The 18,592-nt window shown below is 51.9% G+C and overlaps 1 protein-coding gene across 1 annotated transcript; it reads right to left on the bottom strand.

The window, feature by feature from the left end:
- Positions 1–431: 431 nt before the first annotated feature.
- Positions 432–11,892, bottom strand: LOC308678276 (Y-box-binding protein 2-like; the record flags this gene model as incomplete). The annotated part of the gene is made up of 10 exons (XM_081345379.1): positions 432–877; positions 1,457–1,549; positions 1,782–1,961; positions 2,542–2,716; positions 4,183–4,295; positions 5,370–5,657; positions 5,779–5,868; positions 7,398–7,431; positions 10,188–10,251; positions 11,730–11,892. The coding sequence occupies 9 exons, from the start codon at positions 11,890–11,892 to the stop codon at positions 1,499–1,501; spliced, it is 1,158 nt and encodes a 385-aa protein (XP_081201505.1). The 3' UTR covers positions 432–877; positions 1,457–1,498.
- Between the last annotated feature and the right edge of the window lie 6,700 nt (positions 11,893–18,592).

Below are 18,592 nucleotides of genomic sequence, written 5' to 3'. Positions count from 1 at the left end.
GCTTCCCTTCTGTGCAATTCTGGGCGGGGGGGGGGGCGGGTTGGACTAGATGACCTACAAGGTCCCTTCCAACTCTTTGTGTTATTCTAAATTCTAATTTTCAAGAAAGCACCCTGAGAAATCTCTGCCGGAAGTGGTTTGCCCTCCCAGGGCAGAGAGAAAGTGAGTGGCTTGAGATCTCCTGGCTGATTCTGCGGCTGAGGCAGCACTCGAACTCGGAGCCTCCCAAGTTTCTAGTCCGAAGCTTCCACCGCGAACGCCCCACGCCGTCTCCCGTGGCTTACGTTTTGCCAAACCAAGACCTGCCCTCCTCCGACCCCCCCCACCCCCCACGGCCGTCACCGGGAAGAATTTTTTGACAGCTTTTCAGAGAAAAGACAGCGACGGAAAAACCCTGCCTTCCAGTTTAAAAATACCTTTTAATTGTCGACAGAAAAACAGGGGACGTACGCAAGCTCTGTGCAAATTTTTTTTTTCCTTTTTACTGACGCCCAAACTGCACACAATGGTTCACACGGGGTGTTCTTCAAACAATGGGTGTGGGGGGGGGGGGGAAGGAAAAAAAATTAACTCAAGATTCAACAGCCAGTTTTTCTATTTTTTTTTCCTTTAAACTGGCAAAAAGCTGTGGGGAGGAGACAGACAAACCCCTCTGAAGTTTTGTGGGGTTGTTTTTTTTTAAAGCAAAGTTTCCTTTCTTTCTGGTCACGTATTTTTCCCCCCCCCCCTATCCCGTCAGGTTTATCCTTTTTTTTTTCTTTTCCCCTTTTTAACATTTTAGGGCTTCAACAGCAGCAAAGAGGGTTTATTGGTGAAGTCTGGGGTCTCTTCAAGTGCAGGATGAGGTAACTTGGGTTTGGAGGCACATTCTGGATACCTGCAAAAAAGGAAGGAAGGAAAGATAAATCAGACACGGATGGAGGATTGCAGGAAGCGGAGAAAAAACCCAGATTTCTCCTCCCCCCCCCAAAAAAACCAACAAATTGGTGCATTTGAGAGACGCCCAGCCAATGAAGCAGCATTTGGAGCATTAAAAAAAAAATCTGCTCTGTTTTTTTTAAAAAATTAACCCCCTTCCTTTGCATTCCTGAAGTCTGGTAGCTTTCAGACACACACACACACACACACGCATAGAAACCCTCCTCAATTTATCAAAAGAAAAGAGTAAAAACTTTAAAAGACAGGGTCTAAAAAAGTTAAATTCGGAGGGTCCCGACCGAGCGGGCATTTTATTGTTAGCGGCTGGCAAACCCCTCCGTCTCTTTTCACCCAGCCCGGTGCGACAAACAAACCGGAGTTGGAGGAAGCCACCACCCGACCCGACAAGCCGCAAACAATGACAACAGGAATAGTAAAAGTCGGAAGGGACCCAGGAGGTCATCCAGCCCAACCCCCGCCCTGCTCGGGCAGGAAACCCCTTATATCCCAGTCTCGAGACAAATTAAAAGCCCCTTACCAGATCACAGCTCTCGGCATCCCCTCGGCGTGTGCAGGCTCTTCACGCCAGTAAAGCTGGGGCAAGCTCTCCCCCAGGCTCGGGTGTTGAAATCTGCCAAGGCAAAGAAGCGGGTTCGGATCCCTGCCCAGCGGGGGAAATGGCACTGCTGGCCCAGATGTGGCTCAAGAGAGACCCCTGGTGGCCCGCTAAGGCATTGCAGGGCCCCTTTGCAGCCCATGCAGCCCCGGGGAGAAGCTGGAGATGGGGACCCTCTTTGGGAACGGGGTGTGTGTGTGTTTAACCAGGGGTTCAAGCCCCCGCCCCACCACCACCCCTTGCTTACATCCACAAGCTGTTGCTGGATTTCCAGCAGCGGCTGGGCACCCCCTTCCTGGGCGGGGGAAGCAGGCTTGCTGGCTTCGACCCCAGCGTCTTGAGTCATCACCGGGGTGCTGGCAGCTGGGGTGTCCCCCCCGGCAGCCGCGGAGCTGGGGGCCGGCTGCTCCTTAGCATTGGCATTGGCCTAGGGCGGAAGAGGACAAGGCTGGGATTTTGTAGGGAAGGGAAGCCCTGCGCACAGAATACGATTCAGTCAATCGAGCCTGCGCAGAACACGATCCGGTCAGTTGCTGGCACCCAGTTGTTTCCTCCCACCCCACCCCCATTTACACTATTGTTTTTTAATGACAGTTGCCGGTCCCAATTAGCATCGTTGTTAAGCAAGGACGACCTGAAGCATTCCCCAGAAGCAAAGAGAATTTAAATCGGATAAAGAGAAAAAGCAAAATCTGGGTTGGGAAGGCAGACTTTCAAAAAGGTTTTCCACCCATCCTGCCTGCCTGGGGCACCCAGCGATTCTCTGGAAGGGAAATCAGGGATCCCTCTTAGGAGAACCCCCCCCACACACACACACAAAATTGTGGAGTCCAGAGCCGTTCTGGAAAAAAATAAAAGAGAACAGCAAAGACGGGCGCTTTAGCTCGACCTTGCGGTCCTCACTCGAACTCAGAACAAGGGCTCAAAATCAAAAGTCGGCCGGGCTCGGGTCCTCCGGCACCCCACCCATCACACACACACCTCTCCCCAATTTCCCTGCCCCTCACCTCCGTGGCCGTCTGGCGAGCCCCAGATGGCTGCTGGCGTCGACGCTGGAAGTAAGGCCGGTTACGTTGCCGTTGAGGCTCGGGACGGATCCCGTCCGCTGGGGCCTGGGCGGCTTTTGTCTCGCCGTCTCCCCCCTCGGTGGTGGGCTGCTGCGGAGGGCGGGGGCGAAAAGGTCTGGGCAGGACACAGAGGGGTTTGGGGGGTGAGTTAACTCGCAGCCTTCTTCCCCCTAGAGCAGAAGCAGCTTTCTGCATAGGAAATTCCCTCCAGGAATTGCCCATCGCAATTTGACAGTCTAGTTAAATTGGAATGGAATGGAATAATAAAATACGGAACGGAACAGAACAGGACAGGACAGGACAGAATAATAAAATATAGAATAGGAATAGGAATAGGAATAGGAATAGGAATAGGAATAGGAATAGGAATAGGAATAGGAATAGGAATAGAATAGAATAGAATAGAATAGAATAGAATAGAATAGAATAGAATAGAATAGAATAGAATAGAATAGAATAGAATAGAATAGAATAATAGAATAGAACAGAATAAATAAAATAAAATACAGAATAGAATAGAGCAGAATAGAATAAAATATAGAATAGAATAGAATAGAAATAAAATATAGAATAGAAATAAAATACAGAATAGAATAGAATAGAATAATAAAATATGGAATAGAATAGAATAGGAATTCTTTATTCTTTACTATCTCTAGTGCAGAAGCTCTCAAGTGTACATACAAGCAGTGATAAATCATAATCGTAATTATAAAATACCATCATAGGACACTAAATATAACCTTAAATAAAGACATGATAGCTGGAGATAAATAAGAAAGCACTGCGGTTTTCAAAAAATTGGAGTGACAGGCATAAGCTAAACGTTTAGTAGTGTCTCTCAACTTGGGCAACTTGAAGACAGGTGGACTTTGACTCCCAGAATTCCCTAGCCATCAAGAGTTTACCAAAATTCAGCATGGCTAGGACGAGAGCAAGTGGGATTACTTTTATCCCATGCTTTTATAGGGTAACTTTCTTAATAGATGGCGGGAATGCGGTAGATGTAATAATATACCTTCACTTCAGCAAAGTGAAAAAAACAACAATCAAAAACTGTGACAAGCTGCCATTAAAGGTTAAAGGTAAGCTAAATGGCATGACAATTAAAAGATGAAGTGATAATGCTGGATGGGGAATTCTGGGAGTTGAAGTCCGCCCGTCTTCCCGTTGCCCAGGTTGAGAAACACTGATTTAGCCAATTGCTTACTTAGGACAGAGTTATTCTGCTGAAAGTTGCTTGCTAACAAGGAGAGAGAAACCTTCCAGATTCCATTTGTGCCCATTGTTTGATTGGCACCGCCCAACCTTGGTCAGGATTTCCCAGGACTGGGGATCCTGGCTTGTCCCATCGACCCGCCTGGCCGGCAAACTAGGTCACTTCCTCCCCCCGAACAACCTTCCCCGGGGAGTCTCCTGACTCTATTTGCCCACAATTCTGCCCTCTGCCCCCAAACCCGTGGGGACAAACGGGCTCTCCTCAACTGTGCCAAGACAGCCCAGTCTTAACCGGGGGAAGGCAAGCTTGGATCCTGGTAAGCTTCCCCGGGGGGCAGGGTGGGGGGGTGGAGAAAGAATTGCCTGCGGTATCTGGGGCGGAATCGAGGTGCCGCGGATCTCTCGCCCGCCTGGATCTGCTGAGACTGGTCTCCTTCAGGCTGGGTGGCATCTTTGGGGTCTGTGCCGTCAGAGCCCTGGGAAGAAGGAAGAGCGGGATCAGAAGAAGAGAAGGAAGAGAGCTGGGAGGGAGCCGGGAGGTCATCTAGTCCAACCCCTTGCTCAGGCGGGAGACCCTAGAGCAGGAGTAGGCAACCTCGGCTCTTTTATGACTCGTGGACTTCAACTCCCAGAATTCCTGAGCCAGCCATGCTGAGGGGAAAGGGAGAGGTTTCCAAGCTGAGCCAGGCTGGCTCAGGAATTCTGGGAGTTGAAGTCCAGGAGTCATAAAAGAGCCGAGGTTGCCTACCCCTGGCCTAGGCCACTCCACACAGCATAACAACAGAAGAAGAGAGCTGGAAGGGACCTTGGAGGTCCTCTAGTCCAGCCCCCTGCTCAAGCAGGAGACCCTACGCCGTTTCAGACAAATACATAAAGTACTCAGAATAGGGCTAAAAGGGACCTTGGAGGTCTTCTAGTCCAACCCCTGCTCAACCCTGTACCATTCCAGATGGGGTCCGGCTCTGAGAGGTGTCCAGCCTCTGGCACAATTCTGGGAGGGCTGGGAAGTGGGAGGGGGAAAATCTCATCAATGCGCCCCTCCCCGCAAAAAAAATAAAAATCCGGAAGACACATCAGGAAAGCAGGAAGAGAAACAACGGAGCTGTGAAACGGCAACGGGGACAGGAGGGTCCCGACGGGTTTCTTCCGTCGACAGGGCCAGAAACCAGCAAAGACCCTTCCCCACCCAGACCCCTCCCCCCCACACTGCACCCCAAAACCAGGGGACACCCACCCGTCACCCTGAAAACCAAAGACGCGGGCTGTGGAAGAGAGTCTTTGCCACGTAGACTCTCAGCCTTTGCTTTTCCCGGGGCTGCCTGCAAAAGCCCCTTCCCCTTTTTGGCTGTGTGTGTGTGGGGGGAGTGGAGAGTCCTCCTTTGAGGGGGTGCCACAACCTCAGACAATTCCAGCCAGGTTAATTCTAAGCAGAGCAGGACTGGGGTGGTGGTGGGGGATTACTTGGCACAAGAAGCCAAAAAGACGAAAGGGGGGGGGTTCTCTTCTTTTGACCCCTGGGACTGGCTCTGTGGGGGCCCCCCCAGACTCACTTCCACCATCTGGGCCTGCTGGCCCTGAGCCCGGGGCCCCCTCACAAATCTCCGGCGGAAGAAAAAAGGCGGGGGGCGCCTCCTGCGTGGGCGCTGCTGTACCCCCTCATCTGCTCTCTCCCCCTCGCTGACCGTCTCGGCGGCCCCCTCGGGCCGGGCAGCATCTGGGGGCAGCTGGGTCTGCCGGGGACGGGGGATAAACCGGCGGAAGCGACGGCGGTTGGGAGCATAGCGGCTGCCTTTCACGGGGACCCCGCCGGGCCCGGTGACATTGGCTGCTTCGGCCCCCTGTGGAAGATTTTAAAAAAAAGAAAAAAGGAGAGGGTCAGTGGGGAGACCACCACCACCACCCCCCATCAACTCAGCTCTGGAGGGACCCCCGGTGAAGTCACCACCCTGCTGGCTGTACCTTCTCGCCTTCCACCACATCAAACTCCACCGTCTCCCCGTCGCCAACACTTCGCAGGAATTTACGAGGATTGTTTCTCTTGATCGCCGTCTGGGGTGTGTGTAAAAAAACGGGGGGGGGGGGAAGCAGTGTGACCTTTGGTGTTGCGGGCACCCGAGTGTCCAGCCTTGGCAACTTGAAAACTTGTGGGCTTCAACCATCCCAGAATTCCCCAGTCAGCAGTTTGGAAAGGGCAGTTTTCTTAAGCAGACAAGGGGACCCCGGTAGACAGAACAGACTTGGACTTCAGCAATGTGCAAAAATAAATAAATCAAATAACCCAGCACAAGGTCAATTAATCAAAGATTTAAAGGGAGGTTAGAGGACATGACAAGTCAATGCCAAACTGCTGGATTCTGGGAGTTGAAGTCCAGAGCTCTTAAAAGTAGCCAAGGATGGACCTCCCTGATTGACACGGCGCTAGGTTCCCAAGCCCGCAGGTGTGCACAGGTCTAGCAAAAAGCCAAAAACTTGGCAGCCCTTCTATTTTATCTAACCAGTTAAATAAACCAAGTGATTGTGGGCAAGGTTACAGTTCTAAAAACTGTAATGGCAAATTACCATTACAAAAGCCAATTAAATAAACCAAGGGGATCCCGGGCAGGTTAACAAAGCTAAGACTGTAAAACAATTAAGGCAAATTATCGTTACAAATAAGATAATTTAGGATCGGGCTAAAAAAAAGAAAGAAAAGAATAAAATATCGTTAAAGCACCCGGAAAAATAAATGCAAGATAATTAAACTGACTAAGAGTAAAGCTGAAGAAGGAGCAGCAGACTTGGGGTACACAGAGTTGTTTTTAAAAGTTGTGAAAAGGCCAGTGGGACTGGGACGTTACCCCTGGTTGTGGGCTTGGACAATCAAGATGACAAGTAAGTTAGCCAACGGCACAAAGAATGGGAGACCGCCCTTTTCCAAGCCTTTTATTGATTGATTGATATATATATATTTTGCAAGGCTGGCAATTAGGAATTGGCAAGCCGGCGAAGGACAGACGTGCAATTAAACGAGGAAGTTCGTTACTATCCGAGGGGGGGAGATAAGGCTATCGGCGTCTCCCAGGGTGGAGAGCTAAATAATTGCACCGAATTGGTGCTGCCAGCTAGCTGAAAGGAGAGAGGAATGATTGGCTTTGCAGGAATTATTCAGAGATCCCCTGAAATTCTCATAAATCCATACTGCCCCCTCCGATCCTGAAATTCTCATAAATCCATACTGCCCCCTCCGATTCTAGCTTTGCAAGCTTTAGCTGGGTTTTTTCACCGAAAAAGAGGAGCCGAAAAGCAAAACCAAGTTGACGGATGAGTTTATCCTTCAATGGGCTGGGCATTATTTTGCCTCTGTGTTGGTAACTTGGGCAACTTTCAGATCTGTGGACTTCAACTCCCAGAATTCCCTAGCCAGCACAGCTGGCTAGGGAATTCTGGGAGTAAAAGTCCACCAGTCTTAAAAGTGGCCAAGGTTGGACACCCCTGAATCTTCCTTGCTTTGACCATGGTGAAGGCTTAAGGGAGCAACGACGGGGGGGGGGGAAAAGAAATTAAAAAGGAAATTACATCACACGATGCTCAGTTCTTACCTGGTGCACAAACACATCCTCTTTGGTATCATTTCTGCAAAGAGAGAGAGAGAGAGAGAGAGAGAGGGAGGGAGGGAGAGAGAGAGAAAGAGAAAGAGAGAGAAAATATAAACCTTGAAATCCTTAATCTCTCGTGCTTAGCTTTGTTTGCACTGAATCGGGACTAAAATTAGGAGGGAAATTGGGAGCTTTAAGGAGATCTACCAGCCCCGTCTCCAAATTCTAGCCCATTTGGAAAACTCAGGAACCTGGTCTAGCATGAAACCAGCATCCAAGAGATGTCAGCTTGACCAAAGCTTATGCCAACTAATTAAAGGAATGAAGGTCGCCGATAACCCTGGTTTATCTCTCTTCAAAGGGGACGGCGTCCAATTAGCCTTTGTCCTCAAATTGATTATATATATATATATATATTGCAACTGGATGCCTCTTTTGCACAGAGAGGCCCAGCGTGAAAGTTTTAAATCTTCGAGCCACGGGAGGGGGAAAGTCCCTCGATTTCCAGTGGATTTCTACCAGGAAGGAGTCCCAGGCACACCCAAATAAAAAAAGCAAGCCAAAGATACACAGAACATTTGTAGCTCAGGATTGGACTGAGGAGGAGGGGGGGCGATGTCCTCGGCGCTCTCTGAGCTGGGTGGTTTCCTTGCAGACGTTTCATGACCCAGCTAGGGAACGTCATCAGTGCTAGAAAGGACTGTATATAAACAGAGAGCATGTGCTCTTCCCTTCTAGCACTGGTGAGGTTGCCTAGTTGGGTTATGAAATGTCTGCAAGAAAGCCACCCAGCTCAGAGAGCACAAACGACCCCTCAGTCCTCCACGCTCTCCCCCCCCACTTTCTGGCCCTGATGATGTTACCTAAAGGTAAAGGTTCCCCCGCACACGCGTGCTAGTCGTTTCCGACTCTAGGGGCCGGCGCTCGTCTCCGTTTCAAAGCCGAAGAGCCAGCGCTTGTCCGAGGACGTCTCCGTGGTCATGTGGCCGGCATGACTAGACGCCAAAGGCGCACGGAACGCTGTTACCTTCCCACCGGAGTGGTCCCTATTTTCCTACTTGCATTTTTACGTGCTTTCGAACTGCTAGGTTGGCAGAAGCTGGGACGAGTAACAGGCGCTCACTCTGCTACGCGGCACTCGGGATTCGACCCGCCAAACTGCCGACCTTCCGATTGACAAGCTCAGCGTCCTAACCCACTGAGCCACCGCGTCCCCTAATGTTACCTATTTGGGTGCTAAAATGTCTGCAAGAAAACCACCAAGTTCAGAGCACCAGGGACCCCACAGTCCTCTTCCTCCTCCTCCTCCTCCTCTTCCTCTCTTCTCTCCTTCCTCCATTCTGCAAACCCCACCCCCTTTTAGCACTGATGATGTTCCCTAGCTGGGCCCTAAAATGTCTGCAAGAAAACCAGCCAGCTCAGAGAGCAGCAAGGACCCCTCAGTTCTTCTCCTCCTCCTCCTCCTCCCCTTCGCCTTCCTCTTCCTCCTCCTCCTCCCCCCTCCCTTCTAGCACTGATGTTGTTCCCTAGTTGGGTCATGAAACGTCTGCAAGGAAACCACCCAGCTCAGAGAGCGCCGAGGACGGCAGGGAACGAGAACTCTTCTTTGGGACTTTGCTGGAAGCCTCGTCCCATCAGCCTCGTCCCAAAAGCCTGGCACACGGGCCTGGGGCGCTTCACCCTTTCCCTAAAGCATGCAGCACAGCCCGAGGGGGCATCTCGGTACAAGGACAGACCCCAAAGATAAGGCCTGCCAGCTATTCCAACTTGGCTGGGCTAGCTGTTTGCTTAGCTTAGGCCACCCCGGTAAACATTTCTCTCTCTGGCAGGGCAGCCCAGCAAGCCAGCCCAGCTTTCGGAAACCACACAAACAGGGGAGGGGAAATAAGTCATCTGACCAGCTGCCAGCTTTGCCAGGTAAACTTTGGTCTCCTGACTCACTTGCTTTTTCTCCGAGGAGGAGGAGAAGGAAGTTGGCACGAACTAGTAGCTCCAGGCTTCTCCAGTCAAGCCGCTTTGGGCAGTTAATTTAGGCTTGACCACGCAGGGACCACAGGAGGGGTAGAAATGCTAATATCCCAGTGGGATGCACCCCCATCTTGGATTATCTCTCTCTCTCTCTCTCACACACACACACATACACACACACCCTCCCCCAATAAAGCAAGTTTGTTGCAAAGCACAGCCACAATGGAAGGAATCTCCTGGCTGGGTTCTTAACTGGACCACCCAAAGTTAACCGCTAAACCCGGCCAACAGTTAATTGGCTTAATTAACAATGATTAAACCGAGTTCTGTTTTGTGGGGTTGGTTTTTTCCCCCTCACCTTCCCCTCCCCACTGCGAGACCAGCAAAGGTTCTTGGTGGATTTAAACCCAGCTGATAATACGTACATCCAGATTGGGGGGGGGGTCTTCAAACTTGGCCACTTTTAAGACTTGTGGACTTCAACTCCCAGAACTGACGAGTCTTAAAAGTGGCCAAGTTTGAAGAGCCCCTGACCCAGGGCCTTTGTAAAATAAAAATAAAAAAAATAAAATATTAAAATTAAAATTAAAATTAAAATTAAAATTAAAATAATAAAAAAATAAAATAAAATAAAATAAAATAATATAAAATAAAATAAATAAAATAAATAAAAAAATAAAATAAAATAAAATAAATAAAATAAAATAAAATAAAATAATAAAATAAAAATAATAAAAATAAAAATAAAATAAAATAAAATAAAATAAAAATAAAACACTCCCAGTTAAAAGGTTTTTTTTTTTACACCTTTCAGGGAAAGCTCACCTGTTTATAAATCCATAGCCATTGCGGACGTTGAACCATTTCACCGTGCCCTGTACCTGGGTCGCTGGAAGCCGGGGGTGGGGGGGGGGGATCGGGAAAAAAGAAAGACTGGTGACACTGGCCAAAGGACCTTTCTGTGCCCCCCCACCCCCAAAGGAAGAGCTGCCGTTTTCGGAGCCGGCCATCTTCCTCTCCCCCCCCCCCGCGCAAGGCCAGCTGGAACCCATCATCCTGGTCAAGGACGCCAGGCGAGCTCCGGGCTGGCTGTTGATATCCCGGCCTCTTTGTAGGTGGGGGAGTCTTAGCAGCCTCCCAGACACGCGGGACCACCTGCCGCCCACGCATTGCGGACCCCACGCTGGGGAATTAGAGCGCGGGGGGGGGGCTTGGGGGACTTTTAAGCCTTTCTCCGAAAAGCAAGCGCATCGGTGCAAGTCGGAGCAAGACTCTTTCCTCCCGAAGCGCAGCGCAGGTTGCAGTTTCCAGCGGGGCTGGGGTCCGTCTGGCCCAAGCGGGACCCCCTTCCCCGCCTCCCTCCCCCCCTCTATAGGCAGAACCCCCCCCCGACTCTTCCTCCCCGCCAGCAAAGCTGGACCGCCGTCCCCGCGGGGTGGGCAGGAAGCGACGCCTCCCCTTCGCCAGTCCGGGAAAAACACCCGCCGCGGCATACTCCGCCACCCATCGTGCCCAGCCGCGCCGTCCCGAAGATAGAGGCGTGCTCTGACTGCCCTAAAGCCCACCTTCCGCGTGGCTGGAAATGGGAACTGGAGTCCTATAACGCCCCCACCCGACCCCCCGTTGGGAAAAGCGCCCTGAATAAACCCATCGCGGCCAGCCAGCCGGCCGCCAGAAAGCCCACCTCCCGCGACTCCGGATGATGGGACCTATAGTCATGCGCCGCCCCCACCTCCACCTCCCACCCGCCAGTCCGGACAAGCGCCGGATAAAACCCATGATGCCCAGCCGGCCGCCAGAAAGCTCACCTCCCGCGACTCGGGATGATGGGACCTATAGTCCTGCGCCGCCCCCACCTCCACCTCCCACCCGCCAGTCCGGACAAGCGCCGGATAAAACCCATCATGCCCAGCCAGCCGCCAGAAAGCTCACCTCCCGCGACTCGGGATGATGGGACCTATAGTCCTGCGCCGCTCCCACCTCCACCTCCCACCCGCCAGTCCGGAGAAGCGCCGGATAAAACCCATCATGCCCAGCCGGCCGCCAGAAAGCTCACCTCCCGCGACTCGGGATGATGGGACCTATAGTCCTGCGCCGCCCCCACCTCCACCTCCCACCCGGCCAGTCCGGACAAAACCCATCATGCCCAGCCGGCCTCCCGAAAGCTCACCTCCCGCGAGTCCGAGTGATGGGACCTATCGTCCGGCGCCACCCCTCCCCATTCCGGACAAGCGCCGGGAAGAAAAACCCATCCCGCCCAGCCGCAGCAAGCTCCGGATGATGGGACCTGTAGTCCCGCCCCTCCCAGCGGCCGCCCACGCGAGGCCCGCGCCGGCAACGGCTCCTCCCGCGGCCCCGCCCCCTCACCTAGGACGCGCTTGGCCGCCTGGCTCCGAGGCGCGACGCCCCCGGTGGGCGCCGCCGGTTTGGCCACGCCGGCCGCGGGTTCCCCCGCCGGAATCTCCCCGGTGCCGCTGCCGGGAACGGCGGCTCCTCCTCCGCCTCCGCCGCTCTCCGCCTCGCTCAGCATCCCCGCGCCGCTGCTGCCTCCGCCCGTTGGTGCCGCCGCCGCCGCCGCCGCTGCCGCTCCGGCCGCCGAACCCGCGCCTCGTGCCCGGGGACACACCCTCGCTCCTCGCGGCGCCCACGCCCAATCAGCAACGGCCGCTCCCGCCGGCCCCTCGCCCACGCGCGCCCCCGCCAATCGCCTGCCGCCGCCGCCCACTACCCGCCGCCGCCCGGCCTTTTATGCCCCGCCCGGACACGCCCCCCGCGCGCCCCCATTGGCCGCCCGCGCAGAACAGGTGTGGCGCTGGGCCACGTGGGGGCCGGGCCCGGCTCGGCTGCAGGTGCGGCTGCCCGGCGGAGCAGAGCCCGGGAAGGGGTCGCTCCGAGCTTTGGCGGGGAAGGGGGGGGGGTCTCTCCTGGCAGACGTTGCGGGGCCCGACTAGGGAACCTCATGGGGGACCCAGAAGGGGGTTGGGTTTGCAGGAGGGGGAGCAGGACTGTGGGGTCCTGGGCGCTCTGTGAACTTTATTTTATTTTTATTTTAATTCCATTTATATCCCGCCCTTCTCCGAAGACTCAGGGCGGCTTACAAACTTTGAGGGAGGGGGGGGGTCTTCAGACAGACGTTGCGGGGCCCGACTAGGGAACCTCATGGGGGACCAGAAGGGGGTTGGGTTTGCAGGAGGGGGAGGAGGACTGTGGGGTCCTGGGTGCTCTGTGAACTTTATTTATTTATTTATTTATTTATATTTTTATTCCATTTATATCCCGCCCTTCTCCGAAGACTCAGGGCGGCTTACAAACTTTGAGGGAGGGGGGGGGGGGTCTTCAGACAGACGTTGCGGGGCCCGACTAGGGAACCTCATGGGGACTCAGAAGGGGATTGGGTTTGCAGGAGGGGGAGGAGGACTGTGGGGTCCTGGGTGCTCTGTGAACTTTATTTATTTTATTTTTATTTTAATTCCATTTATATCCCGCCCTTCTCCGAAGACTCAGGGCGCCTTACAAACTTTGAGGGAGGGGGGGTGTCTTCAGACAGACGTTGCGGGGCCCGACTAGGGAACCTCATGGGGGACCAGAAGGGGGTTGGGTTTGCAGGAGGGGGAGGAGGACTGTGGGGTCCTGGGTGCTCTGTGAGATTTGAGGGAGGGGGGGGTGTCTTCTGGCAGACGTTGCGGGGCCCGACTAGGGAACCTCATGGGGGACCCAGAAGGGGGTTGGGTTTGCAGGAGGGGGAGGAGGACTGTGGGGTCCTGGGTGCTCTGTGAGCTTGGGGGTCGGGGGTCTTCAGGCAGAGGCTTCAGCACCTGACTAGGGAACGTCCTGAATGGTGGAAGGGAGGGGGGGCGCTTGCAGGAAGAAGAGGAGGAGGATTGTGGGGTCCTGGGTGCTCTGTGAGCTTTGAGGGGGGGGGGGTCTTCTGGCAGACGTTTCAGGACCCAACTAGGCAACATCATCAGTGCTAGAAGGTAGGTTTGGGGGGAGGAGGAGGAGGAGGAGGAGGAGGAGGAGGAAGACTTGGGGGTCCCTGGTGTCCTCTGAACGTGGTGGTCTCCTTGCAGACGTTCCATGACCCAGCTGAGCACCCCCACCAGCACCCCCACCCCAGAGCTTTCCCCGCAGGTGGAGACTCCGCGACCATCAGCGCCCAAAAGCCTGCAAGAAAGCAGCCAAACACCCCCCCAGCCCAGAAATCCACAGCTACAAAAACTCGCGTGCATTTCCTCCAGTTTGCCTTTGCATCGGTTTACGTGCATTGGCATGGCCGCACCTCCCCTAGCCCCCCCCCCCCCGTGGGCGGAGCTGGGCTCGATCGGATGGCCTCGCCGTGCATCTTTCCCCCCCACCCACCCCCCAAAAAGTTGGGGGCCATGGTCTGGGGTGGTGGCCTGTGAAGGGGCCGGGGCAAGAGCGGGCTGGGACTGGAGGGGGGCCTTACTTCCGAGTAGAGACCCCCGGTTGCAGCGGGGCGGTGCCTGCGGGTCCCGTGAAGCGCTTCGAACGCGCTGCTTTCACACGACACGCTTGCGGGCCGGGGCACCGATGGCGATCCGGGGCTGGGCTTCGCCGCCTCTCACCGCGCAGACCAGCCTTGCACGGATCCGTCCCGTTTCGGGACTTGGGATCGTAAGGATTGCGCGCGCGCACCCCACCCCGAAAATCGGGCTTGATTCGTGGACCAGTGGAAGCGCCTCGCGTGGAACTCCCCAATGCTCCAAAACTGGGAGCCTTTAAGAAGAGACTGTTGTTGTGTTGTTGTGTTGTTGTTGTTGTTGTTGTTGTTGATCTTCTTCTTCTTCTTCTTCTTCTTATTATTATTATTATTATTATCATTATTATCATTATTATTATCATTATTATCATTATTATCATTATTATTATCATCATTATCATCATTATCATTATCATTATCATTATCATTATCATTATCATTATCATTATCCCTGATGTGAAATTTTCTTTTTCTCAACTTTTGCACTTTCGGGCTGAATGAGACTCAGCCAAAAATGGATGTTGCTAAACGAGACAGTTGCCAAGAGAGTTTGGCCCCACTTTATGACCTGCCTTGCCACCGTTGCTAAGCGAGTCACTGCAGTTGTTAAGTTAGGAACATTGATTTGTGCTTAGATTGTAAGCCGCCCTGAGTGTTCGGAGAAGGGCGGGATATAAATGGGATTAATAAAATAAACAAATAAAATAAACACGGTCGTTAAGCGGATCCGGCTTCCCCTTGCATGTTGGGAGGTTGCAAAAGGGGGAAATCACGTGAGTCGGTTGCCAAATGTCTGAGCGTTTGACCAGGGGAGCAGAGGGACACCGCGACGGTAGTAAGGGTGAAAAATGGCCGTTGGTCACTCGTTTTGGAGCTGTCAAACAGTCACTAAATGAGGTGTTGTTAAGTCGAGGACTAGCTGGGGTGGAAAATAAACTTCAACCATCTCTGAGTGAGATGCCTGCCTTAATTCTTAATTCTTTCTCAGGCATGTAGCTGACTGCGCAACAGGAATGTCCAAGCTTGGAAGACTGGTGGACTTCAGCTCCCAGAATGCTGGCTGGGGAATTCTGGGAGTTGCAGTCCACCAGTCTTCCTCTTTCCAACGGCTGCCATAAACCAAGATTTTTGCATTTATCAAGTGACCGTAACCCCCCCTTCCTCCTAAACGCAATCTGATTTTTCTCCCCGGTTGAGCCAATATAAATTAAGGCTAATTTAACAGGATTAGGAGGAAAGAATTAAAGGGGTGGGGGAGAAAAATGAAGATTTAAAATGCATTCTTTTTATTATTCTTATTTTATTTTCTTCCTCCCCCACCGTGTATCGTAATCTCCTTTGGGGCTATTTTGGCCAGGTAAAAGTCCAGCAAGCTTGTTTGTCTGGATAACCATTAACCCAAGAGGGTGTGGTGTTCCCTGAGCAAGGGAAAAAATAAATAAATAGAAAAGCAGCCTTGGGGTGCCTGGCTGGTCAGTTGAGGACGTTATTATTATTAAGTAGATGATTTAATATGGTGGGAAATAGAACAAGATTACATTCAAATAGATAAAAGGCATATTTTGGATACTATAGTTTGTTATGAAGTGAGATAAGGGAAATCTTCGTTACCCAAAATCTGAAAATGATGGATATCAAAGGTTAAATTGGAATATTGACCAGAAACTAAAAATTATGTAAAATTAATAACAGGGTATATGGATCCTTTACGAAGACTGAATGTAATTATATGCTTAAGCTAAAAATTTATTGGATCAATGTAATAATGATGTTTTTACTGAGTTGATATAATTAGACATGTACTAGCAGGGGGTTGGACTAGATGACCTCCAAGATGCCTTCCAACATCATCATCATCATCATCATCATCATTATTATTATTATTATTATTATTATTATTATTATTATTATTATTATTATTATTATTATTATTCATCTGATGGTGTAACCTGAGATTTGCACATAAAAATTTTGTTACTGAACTATTGACTAACCCAGTCACCACGTTGCTTTTTAAACGCTCAAATGTAAAATTGGAAAATTAATAAAAAAATTAATAAAATATTATAGTGTGTGTGTGTGTGTAAAAAAAAAGTTGCTGATGTTGTGCGTTCCATTCGCACATTCAACGTGGGAATGGAGGTGCAGCTTTGCAACCCTTAACCTGGGCGTTAAGCTCCCTTTGAGTTACCGAATGGGACTTACTTCTGTGTAGAGGTCGCCCTCAACTTACGACTGCAATTGGCCCCCAGATTTCTGTCGCTAAGGGAGACACTTGTTAAGGGAGCGTCGCCCTGTTTTACAACCTTCCTTGCCAGAGTTGCTAAGGGAATCGCTGCCATTCTTGAGCCACGCGGTTGTTAAGGGAATCTTTGCAGTTATTAAGTGGCTAACACGGTCGTTAAATGAGTCTGCCTTCTTCCCCACTGGCATTGCTCATCAGAAGGGCGCAAAAGGGGATCAGGTGACCCCTAGGAATGCTGCAACTGTTCCTTCCTCCTCTCCACAACCCCCACTCCTTTCTAGCCCTGATGTTGTTACCTAGCTGGGTCATGAAATGTCTGCAAGAAAAATGCCAAGCTCAGAGAGCACCAAGGACCCCACAGTCCTCCTTCCTTCCTTCCTTCCTTCCTTCCTTCCTTCCTTCCTTCCTTCCTTCCTTTCTTCCCTCCTTCCCTCCTTCCTTCCTTCCTTCCTTCCTTCCTTTCTTCCCTCCTTCCCTCCTTCCTTCCTTCCTTCCTTCCTTCCTTCCTTCCTTCCTTCCTTTCTTCCCTCCTTCCCTCCTTCCTTCCTTCCTTCCTTTCTTCCCTCCTTCCATCCTTCCTTCCTTCCTTCCTTCCTTCCTTCCTTCCTTCCTTCCTTCCTTCCTTCCTTCCTTCACTGATGATGTTCCCTAGTTGGGTCAAGAAACGTCTGCAAGTAAAACACCGGCTCAGAGAGCACCAAGGACCCCATGGTCCTTTCTTCCCTCCTTCCCTCCTTCCTTCCTCCCTCCCTCCCTCCCTTCCTTCCTTCCTTCCTTTCTTCCCTCCTTCCCTCCTTCCCTCCTTCCTTCCTCCCTTCCTTCCTTCCTTCCTTCCTTCCCTCCTTCCCTCCCTCCCTCCCTTCCTTCCTTTCTTCCTTCCTTCCTTCCTTCCTTCCTTCCTTCCTTCCTTCCTTCCTTCCTTCCTCCCTTCCTCCCTCCCTCCCTTCCTTCCTTCCTTCCTTCCTTCCTTCCTTCCTTCCTTCCTTCCCTCCTTCCCTCCCTCCCTCCTTTCCTTCCTTCCTTCCTTCCTTCCTTCCTTCCTCCCTTCCTCCCTCCCTCCCTCCCTCCCTCCTTTCCTTCCTTCCTTCCTCCTCCTTTTTCCTCTCCACAACCCCCCACTCCTTTCTGGTCCTGATGTTGTTACCTAATTGGGTCATGAAATGTCTGCAAGAAAAATGCCAAGTTCAGAGAGCACCAAGGACCGGTCAGTTTATTTATTTATTTATTTATTTATTTTGGGGACTTATATGCCGCCCTATCTCCCGAAGGACTCAGGGCGGCTAACAACAATAAAACACAATAATACAAATGTTAAAAAACGATTAAACTAACAAGCCCCAATGATAAAATATTAAAAATATTCTATTTAAAAATCCCTATCGTCAGTCCAGGTCAGCCTGATGGAAGAGAAATGTTTTAAGGCCACGGCGAAAGGGCCGGAGATCCGGGGCCATCCGGAGCTCAAGGGGAAGTTGGTTCCACAGGGCCGGCGCTCCCACAGAGAAGGCCCTTCCCCTGGGGGTCGCCAGCCGACATTGTCTAGCCCAGCGTTTCCCAACCTTTAGGAACTTGAAGATGCGTGGACTTCAACTCCCAGAATTCCCCAGCCAGCTATGCTGGCTGGGGAATTCTGGGAGTTGAAGTCCACGCATCTTCAAGTTTCTAAAGGTTGGGAAATGCTGGTCTAGCCGACGGCACCCTGAGGAGGCCCTCTCTGTGTGGGTGTACTGAGTGATGGGAAGTCGTTCCCAGCAGCAGACGGTCCTGCAAGTATCCCGGTCCTAAGCCATGTAGGGCTTTAAAGATAAGTACCAGCACCTTAAATCTCAACCGGAGGACAACCGGTAACTAATGCAGCTCACGCAGGAGGGGGTGTAATATGGGAGTATCGGGATGCTCCCATCACAACCCGCGCGGCCGCATTCTGCACCAGCTGGAGCCTCCGGGTGGTCTTCAAGGGCAGCCCCATGTAGAGAGCATTGCAGTAATCTATACGGGAGGTAACGAGCGAGTGAGTGACCGTACGTAGAGCATCTCGGTCCAGATAGGGGCGCAACTGGCGCACCAGGCGAACCTGGGAAAATGCCCCCCTGGCCACGACTCCTATATGATCTTCAGTTCTCCTCTCCCTCCCTCCCCTTCTCCTTCCTCCTTGCAACCTCCCCTCCCTTCTGGCACTGACGATGTTCCCTAGTTGGGTCAAGAAACTTCTGCATGGAAAACACCCGGCTCAGAGAGCACCAAGGACCCCAGAGTTCAACTCAGCTGCACCCTGAGCTACCAATGTTCTCTTTATTTGAACCCACCACAAAGCCAGGATAGCTGGCTCAGGAATTCTGGGAGTTGAAGTCCACGAGTCATAAAAGAGCCAAGGTTGCCTACCCCTGGTGTAGGTTCTCCTGCTTGAGCAGGGGGCTGGACTAGAAGACCTCCAAGGTCCCTTCCAGCTCTATTCTATTCTGTTCTGTTCTTCATATTTCTATT

The sequence above is a fragment of the Vipera berus genome (assembly GCF_964194415.1).
Source record: "Vipera berus genome assembly, chromosome: Z".
In the NCBI taxonomy this organism is placed as follows: domain Eukaryota; kingdom Metazoa; phylum Chordata; class Lepidosauria; order Squamata; family Viperidae; genus Vipera; species Vipera berus.
This window is presented reverse-complemented; position numbering and strand designations above follow the sequence as displayed.